Source organism: Bombyx mandarina, chromosome 03 (genome assembly GCF_030267445.1).
Source record: "Bombyx mandarina strain Sakado chromosome 03, ASM3026744v2".
Lineage (NCBI taxonomy): Eukaryota > Metazoa > Arthropoda > Insecta > Lepidoptera > Bombycidae > Bombyx > Bombyx mandarina.
In genome coordinates, this window is record NC_143210.1 from 182,372 (window position 1) to 198,258 (window position 15,887).

Consider the following 15,887-nt stretch of genomic DNA (forward strand, 5'->3'; position numbering starts at 1 on the left):
ACGGAGAAACTGGTCGCGATGATTCTGGAATGATAGTATATAATATCTTAAGAATTACGTTTTAAGCATGTTTAATCTCGTCATAATGGTATTTTACATGTCTTCTGTTCATCAGTATGGTAAGTGTGTTATTGCCATTGATTCGAATGACTTTATAGGGTCCCTTCCAGATGGGTGATAAAGCCTTGCGGAGCCGTAAATGATTTTTGACGTATACCATATCACCTGCTTTATACTTCATTATTTTTGTGTGTTTATCATAATATGTTTTAGATGTAGTTTTGGACTTTAGTATATTCTCTATAGCTTTTTCTCTAGAGAGGCGTAAGCGTTGTTGTAGGACTCTAACGTAACTGTTATATGTGGATTCCAAAGAAGAGTCGTAAATGGAAGATGGTATAATTGCTTTGTGACCGAAGACTAGTTCATATGGTGTGAAGTTGGTAGTAGAATGAACGGTAGTATTATAAGTAAGCATAGCCGTGTACACATAGCGAGGCCAATTGCCCTGATTTTCATCGACAAATGACTTTAAGTACTCTTTTAGAGTCGAGTAACTCCTTTCTAGTGCTCCTTGAGTTTGTGGATGGTAAGGGGTTGACCACAGCTGTTTAATCTTTAGGAAGCTGCAAGTTTGTTTAAACAGTTCAGCTGTAAAATTGGTACCCTGGTCGGTTAAAATAGTTTTAGGAATACCAAACTGACTGATGAAATGGATTAGGCATTCAGATGTTTCTTCTGCTGTGGCCTGAGATATTGGATAAGCAGCTGAGTATTTTGTGAGGTCATCCTGTAGTGTTAGGATGAACTTCAATTTAATATTACCAGCTTCAGGAAGTGGGCCTACTATGTCTAAAGCGACACGCTCAAACGGCTGGGTAGACGTGGAAGTTATTTGCATTGGAGCGCGGTTCGTCTGACGCAGTGCTTTATTAGCTTGGCAGTATACGCAGCTACGGACATAATTCTCAACATCAGTTCGCATGTTCCGCCAATAGTACCTTTCTTGAATTCTCTTTAACATTCTATTGGAACCCAAGTGACCAGAAATAGGGATGTCATGATTTACCCTTAGAATTTTGGTAATATCGCTCATAGAGGGGTACATTATGGTGTTCTTGTAAATGTGTACACTAATATTTGTATTATGAAACAGATACGATATGATATTATATATTTTAAAGAAGGCGTGACAGTCGAAAGGATTACTAAAATCAGTAATACTGAATTCGTTTATTTTTGATATTAAGAATTGTGACTTTAGGTTTTTAAGGCTTTTGAAAACGTCGTCATAAGTTGTATTGTCATAATGATAAACTTTGACAAATAGGAAGTAATATTAAACATCGTTCTTCTCAATTGTTATGAATGAATATAAAGTTCTTTCTAATGCTAAGAATTCTTTAGAATCAGGGATGTTGCCAATTATTTCAGATATGTACCGATTTGACTCATCTAGGTCGATAGAGGTAGGTATTACGATGTGCTTCGAATTTGTTTTTAGAATGTTTTCATTATGTTCTCGGATACTGGTGTCAAATGCCATTGTTTTATTATTTATAGATTTCAAGCATTTGGAGTAAGTATCGTCATCATTACAGTATTCGGAGGATGGTGGACTAGGAATATCAAAATCATCAGGGAGGTCTAAGTCTTCTGGTAAAATAAAGTCGTCTGGTAGTTGCAGGTCAGGTAGGTCATAGTTTCCAATATCAGGTTGTGATGAGCACTGAGGGGGAACTTCTTCTTCAGTTCTTGCGGGATCAGAAGTATTACTTCTAGGAGCCGATTCTGGATGATCGTCAGGTAGCCCATTTTCTGAATGATTATCGTCTACTTGTCTTTGTACTGGATTTAATGGGTATCGTGAGAGAGCGTCTGCATTGGTGTTAGTTTTACCTTTTCTGTACTGGATTTCGTAATTATATTCTTCCAGCTTCAAGCGCCAACGGACCAATCGTGATCCGGGATCTTTACAGTTGAAAAGCCAATTTAAAGGTTTGTGGTCGGTAATTATGGTGAACTGTCGTCCAAAAAGGTAGGGTCGGAATGTTTTAGTTCCGTAAACAATAGCTAGGCACTCCTTTTCGGTAACACTATAATTGCATTCGGCTTTATTGAGTGTTCTGGAGGCAAAGGCTATAGGTTGATCTTTACCAACTGCGCCTTGCGAGAGAATAGCTGAGATAGCGTAGTTCGACGCATCACATGTTAGAACAAATGGTTTTGTGAAGTCAGGGTATATGAGAACTGGTGCTGTTACTAATTTTTCTTTTAATAATTTGAATGACAGTTGTTGCGTGTTGGTCCAAATAAATGGGACGTCTTTCTTTAAGAGGTTTGTCAATGATTTTGCATGCTTTGAAAACTCAGGTATGAACCTTCGGTAATATGACGCTAAGCCTAGGAATGATTTTATATCTTTTGCACATGTCGGCACAGGAAATTGCGTTACAGCTTTAATTTTCTCTGGGTTAGGTTTAACTCTTTCGCCACTGATAACACGACCCAAATATGCGACTTCCTTCCTTAAAAATTCACACTTATCGGGCTGGAGTTTTAAACGGAAATTTCGAAGTTTATTGAAAACTAGGTTTAACTTTTCAATGTGAGACGGAAGATCATATGAATAGATTACAATATCATCAAGATACACAAAACAGTGTATCCCTTGTAGTCCAGACAATACAGTATTCATAGTTCTTTGAAAAGTGGCGGGTGCATTTTTTAACCCAAAGGGCATCCTATTAAATTGAAAATGCCCTTGCGGTACGCTAAAGGCAGTTTTTGGTGCATCAATTGGAGACATCTGAATCTGATGAAAACCGGAAGCAAGGTCTAGAGTTGTAAAGTATTTGCTTTGGCCTAATTGGTCCAAAATTTCGTTAATTTGAGGAATAGGGTAATTTTCTCCAATAGTAATATCGTTTAACTTTCGGTAGTCGATTACGATTCTCCATCGTTTTTTGCCTGTGGAATCTTCTTTCTTGGGTACCACCCAAATAGGGGATGACCATGGGGATTTCGATGGTGTGATAATTTGCTGTTCCAGCATTTTATCTGTCTGATTTTTACTTCTTCTTTGTGTATTTCAGGAAAACGGTATGACTTGACATTTATTGGTTGGGAGGTATTTGTTTTTATTTCATGTTGTGTTACATCTGTATAGCTCAAATGGTCACCAGGTAGGTAGAAAATATCAGAATATTGCTGGCAAACTTCATTCAGGTGATACAGTTCTTCTGAGTTTAAGTGGGATGTCCGTAAGAGTTTGGATAGCTGTTGGGATCTTTGGAGGCTATTGGAAGGCGGGTAGTCTGGTATCCTTTCAATTTCAGTAAGGTTGATCGGTAATAGGGTAAGCATTAAGTTGGCCTTTAAATTAATTTTTTCATCTGACATATTTAGTACTGTTATATTAATTCTATTGTTGTTTTTTACTCGAGCAACACAGTTTGATACAAGAAGGGACTTAGATATATGTTGATCGAGTATAATCCCTTCTTTTAATTCGGGGTTTTTCACTGAACACTCTATCACCGTCTCGGTCCGAGGTTCGAGTGTATACGACGGTTCGTCGAAGGACAATTTTATGTTATGATTGTTTATTTCAAGGGAATTTAATTGGTAGTTAATGCGGCACTTGTGTTGCATAAATAAGTCGTTACCTATGATGCCGTCGTAGGGTAAATCTATGTTGTCAAATATGTGGAAGGTGTGTGCTATTTCCAATTTCTCGTTAAACGTTAAAAGTACGCTTAAGCATCCTATACTCTTTAAGGTTTCTTTCTGGGTATCTATACCCTTGACTCTAATAGAACTATTTTGTAACTGCGTAAAGTCATTAATTTGTTTTTTGCTTAGAACACATATTGACGCTCCAGAATCTACCAAGAAGGTAAGGGGGTTTCGGTTTGCTGATGTATGTATCTTAATGTAAGGTAGGAATCGTTTTCGGGTGACAATTTCATATATACTTATTTCTTTTACGGGTTCGTTTTTTTGTTTACATCTAAGACCTTCTTTGTGGGGTTGATAACCCTTCGGCTTGGTTTTATTATTAAGAGGAAGACCGTGAGCTTGGGGCTGGTTACGTCCATTGGTCATACTTTTAAGAAGAGGGAGACTGTGAGTTTGAGCATTTCCTGTTTGGGACTGGTTACCCTGGCGTGTAATGCTTTTTGAAATGGGATTGGCACAATTTCCAGTTCGGGGCTGGTTACCCTGTCGTATAACGTGCTCATTTAGAAGTACCTTGTTCTTATAACTGTTTAAAGAGTTGTAAAATATTTGGGTGTCGGTTTTATAGGACTTTTGACCCGGACGACACCTACGCAGGTCAGGGCTTAGTTTAAAGCGTTTGATTGGTCAACCTCATCACGTGATTCAACTATTTGAGGTTCACTTGAGTTACCATGGATATATACGTTGTCGGTAAAATTTATGCGATTTTGATTGGTTTGAGGCCATTGTTGATAATTCTGTGGTTGGTTTTGGAATCGTTTATTATTGTATTCTCTTCTACGACAATTCTCTAGGATATGGCCATCTTTTTTGCAATAACGACAGAAAAGTCTTCCACTAGTACCCGGAGTTAAGTTATTTGATTGTGCGGTATTAATTTTAGGCCGAAATTGGAACTGGGTTTGTTGAGGGTTACGACTCAAAATTGGCGGGTTTCTGAATGAAAATCCAGATGAAAACGAGGGAAACTTTTTAACAGTTGTTTGTAGAATTTTCTCTTCTGAGACAGCGAGGTTTATTGCTTCGTTCAATGTGTCAGGATCGCGGCAACGAACACCAATAGACAATTTAGGGTCTAACCCAGTGATAAATGTATATAAAGCGAGGTCTTGCATTGCAGCGACACGGCCTGCCAGTTCGCCTTTATTACGTGACGGTAAGGAGATATTTATTTCTGTTAAAAGTCTTGCTAAACATGACTCTACACGTAAGGCGTATTGGTTGACCGGTTCATTATGATTTTGTTTACAACAGATTCGCACTTCTGTTTCACTGGCAATTTATTGAGGGTTCCATGCAACACTGATTTAAATGTTTACTCTGCGTTGCGCGTTGCCGAGCTCTGTTCAATGGCAGCTAATAATTTCTTATTAATCTATTGTAAATTCTGATTCTAGAAATGGGGTCTTATTGCTACTTATTAGAACTGCTTCGCTGCTTGTGTTGTTGCGTTCGTTGTACAAATTAATCAGTTCTGAAAACTTCCACAATATTGTTGTTCTTCCAGAATTTTTGTATCATTATGTATATATCTTTAGCGACTTTACGATTACAAGTAGAATGTAAAATGTAGATTGGGATATCTACGTACTGTTAGTAGTGAGAAGGCCGAACTCTTTTTAAAAAAGGATTTATTCGACACTACACAATATTTTTAATGAATAATTAATTATAATAAAAGAATTTAGAAATAGTGAGGAAAATTGGTAAACGTCTCACTTCAATGAATATCTGACCCGAACTGAGCCTGGTATGTTCTCATGAAATCACTGTGAGAGGGCTTATGATGAGTAAGGTGTTTGGTAAGCATTAGTCTATACAGGCTAGGGATATAACAGTACGAATAACGGATGTTTAGGTTTTTTTTAATTGTTTTAGCGGAGTTTGCATTTGTAGGCAGACTAGTCCGAGTATACGCAACTCCTGATAACTATCAACTTCCAAGGTGACAAGTTGGCAATTATCAATTGTAAATTTGCAAGTTTCCAATCTAGATCTAAATATTTGTAATTTGATAAACCATAAAAATAAATAATGAAATGCACACTGAATAGAAAACATGGTTATATTGTTATTCAAATTTATTTATACTTAGTCTGGCCATAAATACTGTTACAATTAAAAATAAACAAAACATTACATTTGAATTTGGAATCTGTCATTTTTATATGATTGCTCATTGAGTTTTCTCATTTTGGCGCCAATACATTGTACAATATTTTGCGATATTAAAATGGAGTGGGGTGATAAAGAGAACCGAATCGCTGTGATTGCATTACACAAAGTAGGTATGGAGCCAAATGCAATTTTTAAAACTCTCCATACGCTTGGTATTAGTAAAATGTTTGTGTACCGGGCTATTAATAGGTGCAATGAGACCTCCTCTGTTTGTGACAGAAAAATATCTGGCCGTCCACGTAGTGTTTGTACGAAAAAGGTGGTCAAAGCAGTGAGGAAAAGAATTCGAAGAAATCCTGTCCGAAAGCAAAAGATTTTATCTCGGGAGATGAAGAGACAACTATTGAAGCGGTACGCAAAGGGAGGTCATAGAATTTTTTTTCCATTCCGATAGAGGCACCCGTCACGTGCGGACGTGCTCATCGACCACTCGATCGCCCGGTCTTTGTTCGCCCGGCTTTTGTTAGCCCGGCCATTGTTCGCGCGGCCTGTGTTCGTGATACATCTGCCGACCAAGTGTGTTTCCTGGAAGCTTTTATTTGTTTTATTTTAGTTATTTTTGTGTTCGTGGAACATTTGCCGACAAAGTGTTTTCCTGCAAGTATTTATTTGTTTTGTTTCCTTTTGTAATTTCTGTTTTGTTGTGCTTTTTCTTTGTCCTGTAGTAATCGCGCCGCATTGCCACCTGTGTTCAATAGAACCGCTCAGGTCCGAGAAGTTGGGGCCTCGCCGCAAGGCGAGTGTTTTCAAGACCCGGGGCCGCCCCACCTGGGTACTCAGCGATCATGGACGCTGTATTCGCGGAATTCCTCCGACTTCGCCACCCACAGCTCGCCTCAGAGTTTCTGGCCTTCAAGGCCAATCACACTGCGAGCCCTCTCGAGGACTCCGCCGCGCTCGCTGCTCCTGCGTCGCCTGTACCTGCGTGCAGAGCTTCTGCATTGAGCACCGCAGCCTCTGTCGTGCCTGCCGCCCCCGTGTCGCCTATACTGGCGAGAAAAGCTGCTGCGTCGTCCGCCGTGACCATCGTTTCAGCTGAGCGATCATCCGCGGCCTCCGTCGCGCCCTCTAAAACACATACACTTGCTCGTAGGTCGCCTGCACCCGCCTCCTCGTGCTCCGACTCTGACTCGGACATGGAGGTCGACCTCGCCCCCGCCTCATCGACGGATGGATTCACCCTGGTACAGAAGGGTAAGAAGCGTGCCGCGGAGTCTCGAGCTCCCGCGGCCGCTAAAATTAGTAAAGCCGTGAACGCGTCGCGCCCCCGCCCTCAGACTCCCGTTGCGCCCCCAGCCCGTGCCACTCCGTCGCCGCGTCCGGTGGCACAAAATAAAACCCAGACCCCTCCCCCGGTTATCCTTCAGGAGAAGGCAGCTTGGGATCGAGTTTGCCTGGCCCTTAAGGCCAAAAATATAAATTTCACGAATGCCCGTAACCTCGCGAACGGCATTCAAATTAAGGTTCAAACACCCGACGACCATAGGGCCCTCTCTTCTTACCTCCGTAAGGAACGTATAAGTTTCCATACTTATACGCTCCAGGAGGAGCGCGAACTCCGCGTTGTAATACGCGGAATCCCTAAAGAGTTAGATGTAGAGCTCGTCAAGGCCGATCTGTTAGAACAGGGCTTTCCAGTGAATTCTGTGCACCGTATGCACACCGGTCGCGGTAGGGAGCCATATAATATGGTTCTAGTCACCCTCCAGCCTACCCCCGAGGGTAAGAAAATCTTCAACACACAGACCGTCTGTAGACTCTCCGGTATCGCCGTCGAAGCCCCCCATAAAAAAGGCACTCCTAGCCAGTGCCATAACTGTCAATTGTACGGGCACTCTTCCCGTAACTGTCATGCGCGCCCCCGATGTGTTAAGTGTTTGGGCGATCACGCCACGGCCCTCTGCGCTCGCGACCAAAAAACCGCGACGGAACCGCCTAGCTGCGTCCTGTGTCGAACACAGGGTCACCCCGCGAATTACCGTGGTTGCCCCCGAGCCCCTAAAATAAATCGCCGCGTCGCCCGCCAAAACCGCCTCCGAGCTTCCGGCCCAGACATCAAAACCTCGGCACCCTCTGTTTCGCAGGCTAAGCCAGCGTTCGTTCCGGCGCCGGTGCCCAGTGTCTCGGCCTGGGCGAAGCCGCTGCTGTACATGAACACGGCTACAACTCCCTCCTCCGCGATTCGTCCCGCCCCCGCGACTCGTCCCTCTCCCGCGACTTGCCCTCCGACCGCGTCCGACAATCTCGCTTTAGCGATTGACTTCTTTCAGTCGATCAACTTTGAGCGCGTTAACGCTTTGGGCGACGCCATTCGCGCTGCCTCCACCGCACAACACTTTATCGCCGTTGTGCAAGAATACGCCGACGTATACGCGTCATTAAATACGTACGTCCTCCCCTCACTCCGCCGGTAATCAATGGCGTATATAAGTAGAGTAAAGTCCCTATCCGTAACGATAGGATTTTTTAACGCTTACGGTCTCGCAAATCAACGTGATCAGGTTTCTGACTTTTTGCGTGACCATCAAATTGATATATTTTTAGTGCAGGAGACCCTACTTAAGCCCGCGCGCCGTGACCCTAAAATCGCGAACTATAACATGGTCAGGAACGACAGGCTCTCTGCTCGTGGTGGTGGTACCGTCATTTACTATAGAAGAGCCCTGCATTGCGTCCCGCTCGATCCTCCCGCGCTCGCTAATATCGAAGCATCAGTGTGCCGAATCTCACTGACGGGACACGCGCCGATCGTTATCGCGTCCGTTTATCTTCCACCGGATAAGATCGTTCTAAGCAGTGATATCGAGGCGCTGCTCGGCATGGGGAGCTCTGTCATTCTGGCGGGCGACCTAAATTGTAAACACATCAGGTGGAACTCACACACCACAACCCCGAATGGCAGGCGGCTTGACGCGTTAGTCGATGATCTCGCCTTCGATATCGTCGCTCCGCTAACCCCGACTCACTACCCGCTAAATATCGCACATCGCCCGGATATACTCGACATAGTGTTATTAAAAAACGTAGCTCTGCGCTTACATTCGATCGAAGTCGTTTCAGAGTTAGATTCAGACCACCGTCCCGTCGTTATGAAGCTCGGTCGCGCTCCCGATTCCGTTCCTGTCGCGAGGACTGTGGTGGATTGGCACACACTGGGCATTAGCCTGGCTGAATCTGATCCACCATCGCTCCCGTTTAGCTCGGACTCTACCCCGTCTCCTCAGGATACCGCTGAAGCCATAGACATCTTAACGTCACACATCACCTCGACATTAGATAGGTCATCGAAACAAGTTGTAGCGGAGGACTTCCTTTACCGCTTCGGGTTGCCCGACGATATTAGGGAGCTCCTTAGAGCTAAGAACGCCTCGATACGCGCCTACGACAGGTATCCAACCGCGGAAAATCGTATTCGAATGCGTGCCTTACAACGCGACCTAAAGTCTCGCATCGCCGAAGTCCGAGATGCCAGATGGTCTGATTTCTTAGAAGGACTCGCGCCCTCCCAAAGGTCTTACTACCGCTTAGCTCGTACTCTCAAATCGGATACGGTAGTAACTATGCCCCCCCTCGTAGGCCTCTCAGGCCGACTCGCGGCGTTCGATGATGACGAAAAAGCAGAGCTGCTGGCCGATACATTGCAAACCCAGTGCACGCCCAGCACTCAATCCGTGGACCCTGTTCATGTAGAATTAGTAGACAGTGAGGTAGAACGCAGAGTCTCCTTGCCACCCTCGGATGCGTTACCACCCGTCACCCCGATGGAAGTTAAAGACTTGATCAAAGACCTACGTCCTCGCAAGGCTCCCGGTTCCGACGGTATATCCAACCGCGTTATTAAACTTCTACCCGTCCAACTCATCGTGATGTTGGCATCTATTTTCAATGCCGCTATGGCGAACTGTATCTTTCCCGCGGTGTGGAAAGAAGCGGACGTTATCGGCATACATAAACCCGGTAAACCAAAAAATCATCCGACGAGCTACCGCCCGATTAGCCTCCTCATGTCTCTAGGCAAACTGTATGAGCGTCTGCTCTACAAACGCCTCAGAGACTTCGTCTCATCCAAGGGCATTCTCATCGATGAACAATTCGGATTCCGTACAAATCACTCATGCGTTCAACAGGTGCACCGCCTCACGGAGCACATTCTTGTGGGGCTTAATCGACCAAAACCGTTATACACGGGAGCTCTCTTCTTCGACGTCGCAAAAGCGTTCGACAAAGTCTGGCACAATGGTTTGATTTTCAAACTATTCAACATGGGCGTGCCGGATAGTCTCGTGCTCATCATACGGGACTTCTTGTCGAACCGCTCTTTTCGATATCGAGTCGAGGGAACCCGCTCCTCCCCACGATCTCTCACAGCTGGAGTCCCGCAAGGCTCTGTCCTCTCACCCCTCCTATTTAGCTTATTCGTTAACGATATTCCCCGGTCGCCGCCGACCCATTTAGCTTTATTCGCCGACGATACGACTGTTTACTATTCCAGTAGAAACAAGTCCCTAATCGCGAAGAAGCTTCAGAGCGCAGCCCTAGCCCTAGGACAGTGGTTCCGAAAATGGCGCATAGACATCAACCCAGCGAAAAGTACTGCGGTGCTATTTCAGAGGGGAAGCTCCACACGGATTTCCTCCCGTATTAGGAGGAGGAATCTCACACCCCCGATTACTCTCTTTAGACAACCCATACCCTGGGCCAGGAAGGTCAAGTACCTGGGCGTTACCCTGGATGCATCGATGACATTCCGCCCACATATAAAATCAGTCCGTGACCGTGCCGCGTTTATTCTCGGTAGACTCTACCCCATGATTTGTAAGCGGAGTAAAATGTCCCTTCGGAACAAGGTGACACTTTACAAAACTTGCATTAGGCCCGTCATGACTTACGCGAGTGTGGTGTTCGCTCACGCGGCCCGCACACACATAGACACCCTCCAATCTTTACAATCCCGCTTTTGCAGGTTAGCCGTCGGAGCTCCGTGGTTCGTGAGGAACGTTGACCTACACGACGACCTGGGCCTCGAATCTATCCAGAAATACATGAAGTCAGCGTCGGAATGGTACTTCGATAAGGCTATGCGTCATGATAATCGCCTTATCGTTGCCGCCGCTGACTACTCCCCGAATCCTGATCACGCAGGAGCCAGTCACCGTCGACGCCCTAGACACGTCCTTACGGATCCATCAGATCCAATAACCTTTGCATTAGACGCCTTCAGCTCTAACACTAGGAGCAGGCTTAGGGACCTCGGTAACCGTACTCGTCGAAGTCGACAAAGAGTTCGCCGTGCAACCTAACCCATGAATCAGCTCGCTGAGTTTCTCGCCGGATCTTCTCAGCGGGTCAAATTCAAATTCAAAATTCAAAATCATTTATTTCAACTTGGATGTCATCAAAAACACACTTGTTGAATGTCAAAATGTAAAAGAAAATGTTAACTCTACCACCGGTTCCAAAAAAAAGCCACAGTCCTGAGAAGAACCGGCGAAACAAACTCAGCGGGCTTTTTTTTTTGTTTTTTTTGTATTTTCTCAACTATTTTCTTTTTTTTTTTAACAAGAAAACATATTTACAGTATACAAAAAAACAAGTCAAAAAAATACAATTCAAATAAATAATAATAATAATGAAAAATGAAAAGGCCAGGAGCGAACGCCTCATTCCCACGTAGTGCCATCTAGTAAAAAATCCTTAACTTTATAATATGCCTTGTTGCACAAACGTTCCTTGACAGTTTTCTTAAATCTATGAACAGGTAGTAGTTGAACGTTTTGTGGGATCTTGTTGAAAAGCTGTACACCCAGCCCCCTGAAAGAGTTGCTTATTTTCTTAATTCGAGCCGCCGGCAACGCAAGCCTATGTTTGTTCCTAGTGTTTACATTATGCAAATCGCAGACTCTGGGGAATTCTACAATGTTTTTACGCACGTACAATAAATTTTCAAAAATGTATTGGGACGCTTAAGTTAGAATTTTGATTTCCTTAAACTTGTCCCTCAAGGATTCCCTCGGGTGCATATTATAAATAGCACGAATAGCCCTCTTCTGCAGGATGAAAATCGTTTCGACATCGGCAGCATTGCCCCATAGCAAAATGCCATAGGACATAACACTATGAAAATAACTGAAATAAACTAGACGTGCCGTATCTTCATCAGTATACGTTCGTATTTTTTTTACCGCAAACGCTGCAGAACTAAGTCTATTCGCTAACTTGCATATGTGAGGACCCCACTGCAGCCTGGAATCAACTGTTATACCAAGAAAAACTGTCGAATCAACAAGCTCCAGTGTCTCTCCACTTACAATGATATTAGTGTCTACTTGTCTAACATTAGGTGTGGTAAATTTTATACATTTTGTTTTTTTGTTATTTAATAACAGATTATTAACACTAAACCAATGTACCACGCGCGAGATAGCATCATTCACATCGTCATAATCTTCCAATTGTCGTTTAATTTTAAACAATAAGGATGTATCATCAGCGAATAATACGACCTCGTGACGGGTTTCAATAAACTTTGGTAAATCATTGATATACACAAGAAATAAGAAGGGACCCAATATGGAACCCTGAGGAACACCCATATTAAGTAAGACACCGGAAGATCTCTTTCCTTTAACGTCTACCTTTTGGATTCTTCCGGATAAATAATGTATGGTCGCGATTCCGATCCGGTAGTAGATTCATTCGCGTAGCAGCTACTCTTGAGCTGTTAGGTCTCCTTCGGAGGCGCTCGGGTAGCTGTTAGCAAATCCCACCTCTTCTGGCTGAGCCTTTGCTCGCCCACGTGTCCTGGTGAAACTGGAAAGGCCTCCGGGCCACCAGTAACCTTTCAATCATAAAAAAAAAAAAAAAAAGATTTTTTTTGTTTACGGATGAGAAAATTTTTACAATTGAGCAACATTTTAACAAACAAAATGACCGTATTTATGCTCAAAGTTCTAAGGAAGCTTCCCAATTAGTCGACAGAGTGCAACGTGGGCACTATCCGACTTCAGTGATGGTTTGGTGGGGTATTAGCTATGAAGGAGTGACAGAGCCATACTTTTGTGAAAAAGGTATCAAAACATCGGCACAAGTGTATCAAGGTACCATTCTTGAGAAGGTGGTGAAGTCCCTTAACAACACCATGTTCAATAATCAAGAATGGCCCTTCCAGCAAGACTCGGCGCCAGGTCATAAAGCTCGGTCTACGCAGTCTTGGTTGGAAACGAACGTTTCGGACTTCATCAGAGCTGAAGACTAGCCGTCGTCTAGACCCAATCTTAATCCGCTGGATTATGATTTATGGTCAGTTTTAGAGAGTACGGCTTGCTCTAAACGCCATGATAATTTGGAGTCCTTAAAACAATCCGTACGATTGGCAGTGAAAAATTTTCCCATCGAAAGAGTGCGTGCTTCTATTGATAACTGGCCTCAACGTTTAAAGGACCTTATTGCAGCCAATGGAGACCACTCAGAATAAGCTTTTTATACTTTAAATTGTTTTATATTTATGTATTAAACTAACACACTTAATAATAATAAATGTTATTTGCAATAGAATATTTTTTTTCCTTTGTCTCAGTATTTATGGAAAGACTAGGTATATATTTGTTCCCAGTTATTTAAGTAAATATACTTTGATCTGATTTATTTAGATTTCTGATCCAAGAATGTTCCTAATACTATAAACATTAGGATGATTAATGAAAAAGGTTTTATTCTAATTGGCAGTACGTGCAAGCAGAGATAAGACGACATGAAATATTTCAGTGATATCGAAACTTTTTGTACGGGAACTTTAAGTCATCTATTATTTATTGATATCCTATAAACAAATACAAAACAAAGACTTAAAGCGAGACAGATGGCGCCTCGTGCCGCCCTCGATTTATTACTCTAGCTCTCCGCGCAGATGATACAACGTATTTCGATTATTTTGTACGAGCTAGTACTCAATGATAAATTGAAGATCATGTGAGTGTTAGTCGTGGAGTGTGACGAGTTGATACTTAAGGGAACTTAAGAACTTAAAAAACACAGAGCTTTATGAACAGATAGTAAGCGAAGATAGTTTTTGCTTATGAATGAAAGCTCGTCAGGGCAGGTACCATGACCTTGCGTATAAGTGTTGCGATGCTGGTGGCAGTAAACCCAGAGCTATAGTCTGAAAGTTTCGCACACCCGTTATACTATCCAACTGAGTCTTAGACGCCATGTCTCAAGAAGAGTGGCAGTATTTTCAGTCTTATCCCAGGAGGTTCAGGCAATCACTAACCCCAGCTAGACCTTGAGCTCGTTACCAGTAGTAAAGTAATGCGATTTGCAACAAGTTCAGTAATATTATTGTTACGCCGCGCCGTCATCTATCGTCGAGTAGCAGAAACGCATATCGAAACGACTCTTGTCGAGTCGGTCTTGCCGGGAATGTTCTCGATAAGTATAGAGATGTCGTATCGACTATAAAAGCGTTGTAGAGATGACACGAAGGTAGTTAGTAAGAGGATCTACTCGAAACAAAACAGCAAGCGGATCACCTGAAGCGAAGCGGAAGAAGTGAATTACGAAGTGTAAAGTGTTCTGTTAGTGTTAAATAGAGTTTTTTGTGTTGTCCAGCTGGAGCACTGGGTATGAATACTCCAGAGGGTCCCACAAACAAGTTCGATAAGGAATGGTAGCGAGCGAGGTGCGGACGTATTCTCGTGTGTATGCTTCGGTGGTTGCGGGTGAACTGTCGGCGCCAGTCAAGGCGCACGCGCGGCTTGCCAAAAGGAAAGCCCCCTCGGTCGCTACTCTTTGAATCGCGCCGGGAGCCGACAACGAGAGTCCCTGATTGGTCGCGGCGCGCGATCAGACGCGACTGCCGACGCGGCAGGCGTTAGGGTTGCTATATACTCCCCCTCTAGTCCTGGAGAACGCCCTCGCTCCTGGACTAGGACATCAACAGCCTTAGCTGGGCGTCCACGTTTCCTCTTAGGAATCACAGGTTTGGGTAAGGAGTCTTTGTTACCGTGATAACAGGTAAGGTCTTGGGTATGGTATTTCCCTAATATAATATCAGGCTGTTCGGGGGTTGCGATTGTGTAAGTCGTAGGACTGACTTTTTGGGCAATAATATAGGGACCGTCGCGGCGTGGAAGAAACTTGGCAGTAAGGTCCTTCGATCCTTTGCTGAGAAAGTGGGACTTGACGAGAACCAAATCACCTACCTGAAAGGTGTTGGATGGTCTGCGCGAAGTGTCGGCATACTGCTTTGCTTTATCTTGTTGTATCTCCACGCGCTCTCGAACAGCTGATAACGAGTCTAGGAAGTTCCGGAGGTAAGGTGATATTTGAGGAACAAAGTTTTCTTTATTCAATATAGCACGAATGTCGTGTTGAACTTCTACAGGCGACCGCATTTCTCTGCCGAAGAATAAATAAGCAGGTGACATACCTGTAGTGCGGCACTTTGCACCGTTCAGAGCAAAGCGGATCAGAGGCAGCTTCTTCGGCCATGAGGTGTGGTCCTCTTCTACAAGATGTGCAAGCATTGCTTTTAGGTCTCGATTTTTCCGCTCAGCAGGGTTTGCCTCAGGATGGTATAATGGGACAAAGTTCTGTTTGATTTTCAAAACAGACATACATTGTCGCATCACCGCGGAGACAAACTGGACTCCATTATCTGAAATAATCCTGCGAGGTAGACCAAATCGCAAGAAATACTCCTCAATTAGGAGCTGAGCACAAGCTTCAGATGTAGCTTCCTTTAAAGCATATAACTCTATCCATCGGGTTGCGGTATCTTCTACTAGAAACACCCAACGCTCCCCCTGTTCTCCGACTGGCAACGGGCCGAATAAGTCGATGGCCAACACCTCGTTGCGCTGATTCATAACGGGCGTTTGAAGAAGACCAGGAAGTTTGGCGTTGTTTGCCTTGTAGCGTTGGCAGTGGATGCAGGCTCGCACATAATCCGTGATTATTCTCCGCAT

The 15,887-nt window shown here is 43.8% G+C and overlaps 1 protein-coding gene across 1 annotated transcript; it reads right to left on the minus strand.

Annotated features, from left to right (window-relative positions):
• Positions 1-1,339: 1,339 nt before the first annotated feature.
• Positions 1,340-15,887, minus strand: LOC149503222 (uncharacterized). The gene is made up of 3 exons (XM_089738591.1): positions 15,123-15,887; positions 3,669-3,831; positions 1,340-3,060 (listed from the first exon to the last, which is right to left on the minus strand). The coding sequence occupies exons 1-3, from the start codon at positions 15,885-15,887 to the stop codon at positions 1,340-1,342; spliced, it is 2,649 nt and encodes an 882-aa protein (XP_089594717.1).

Coding starts and splice junctions, on each gene's coding strand:
- LOC149503222 (XM_089738591.1), bottom strand. CDS start 15,887: ATGCGGAGAATAATCACGGATTATGTGCGAGCCTGCATCCACTGCCAA. Junction 3,832..15,122: donor GACCATCCAACACCTTTCAG/GTAGGTGATTTG, acceptor GACTTTACGCAG/TTACAAAATAGTTCTATTAG. Junction 3,061..3,668: donor ACCCTACGACGGCATCATAG/GTAACGACTTAT, acceptor AAAATCAGACAG/ATAAAATGCTGGAACAGCAA.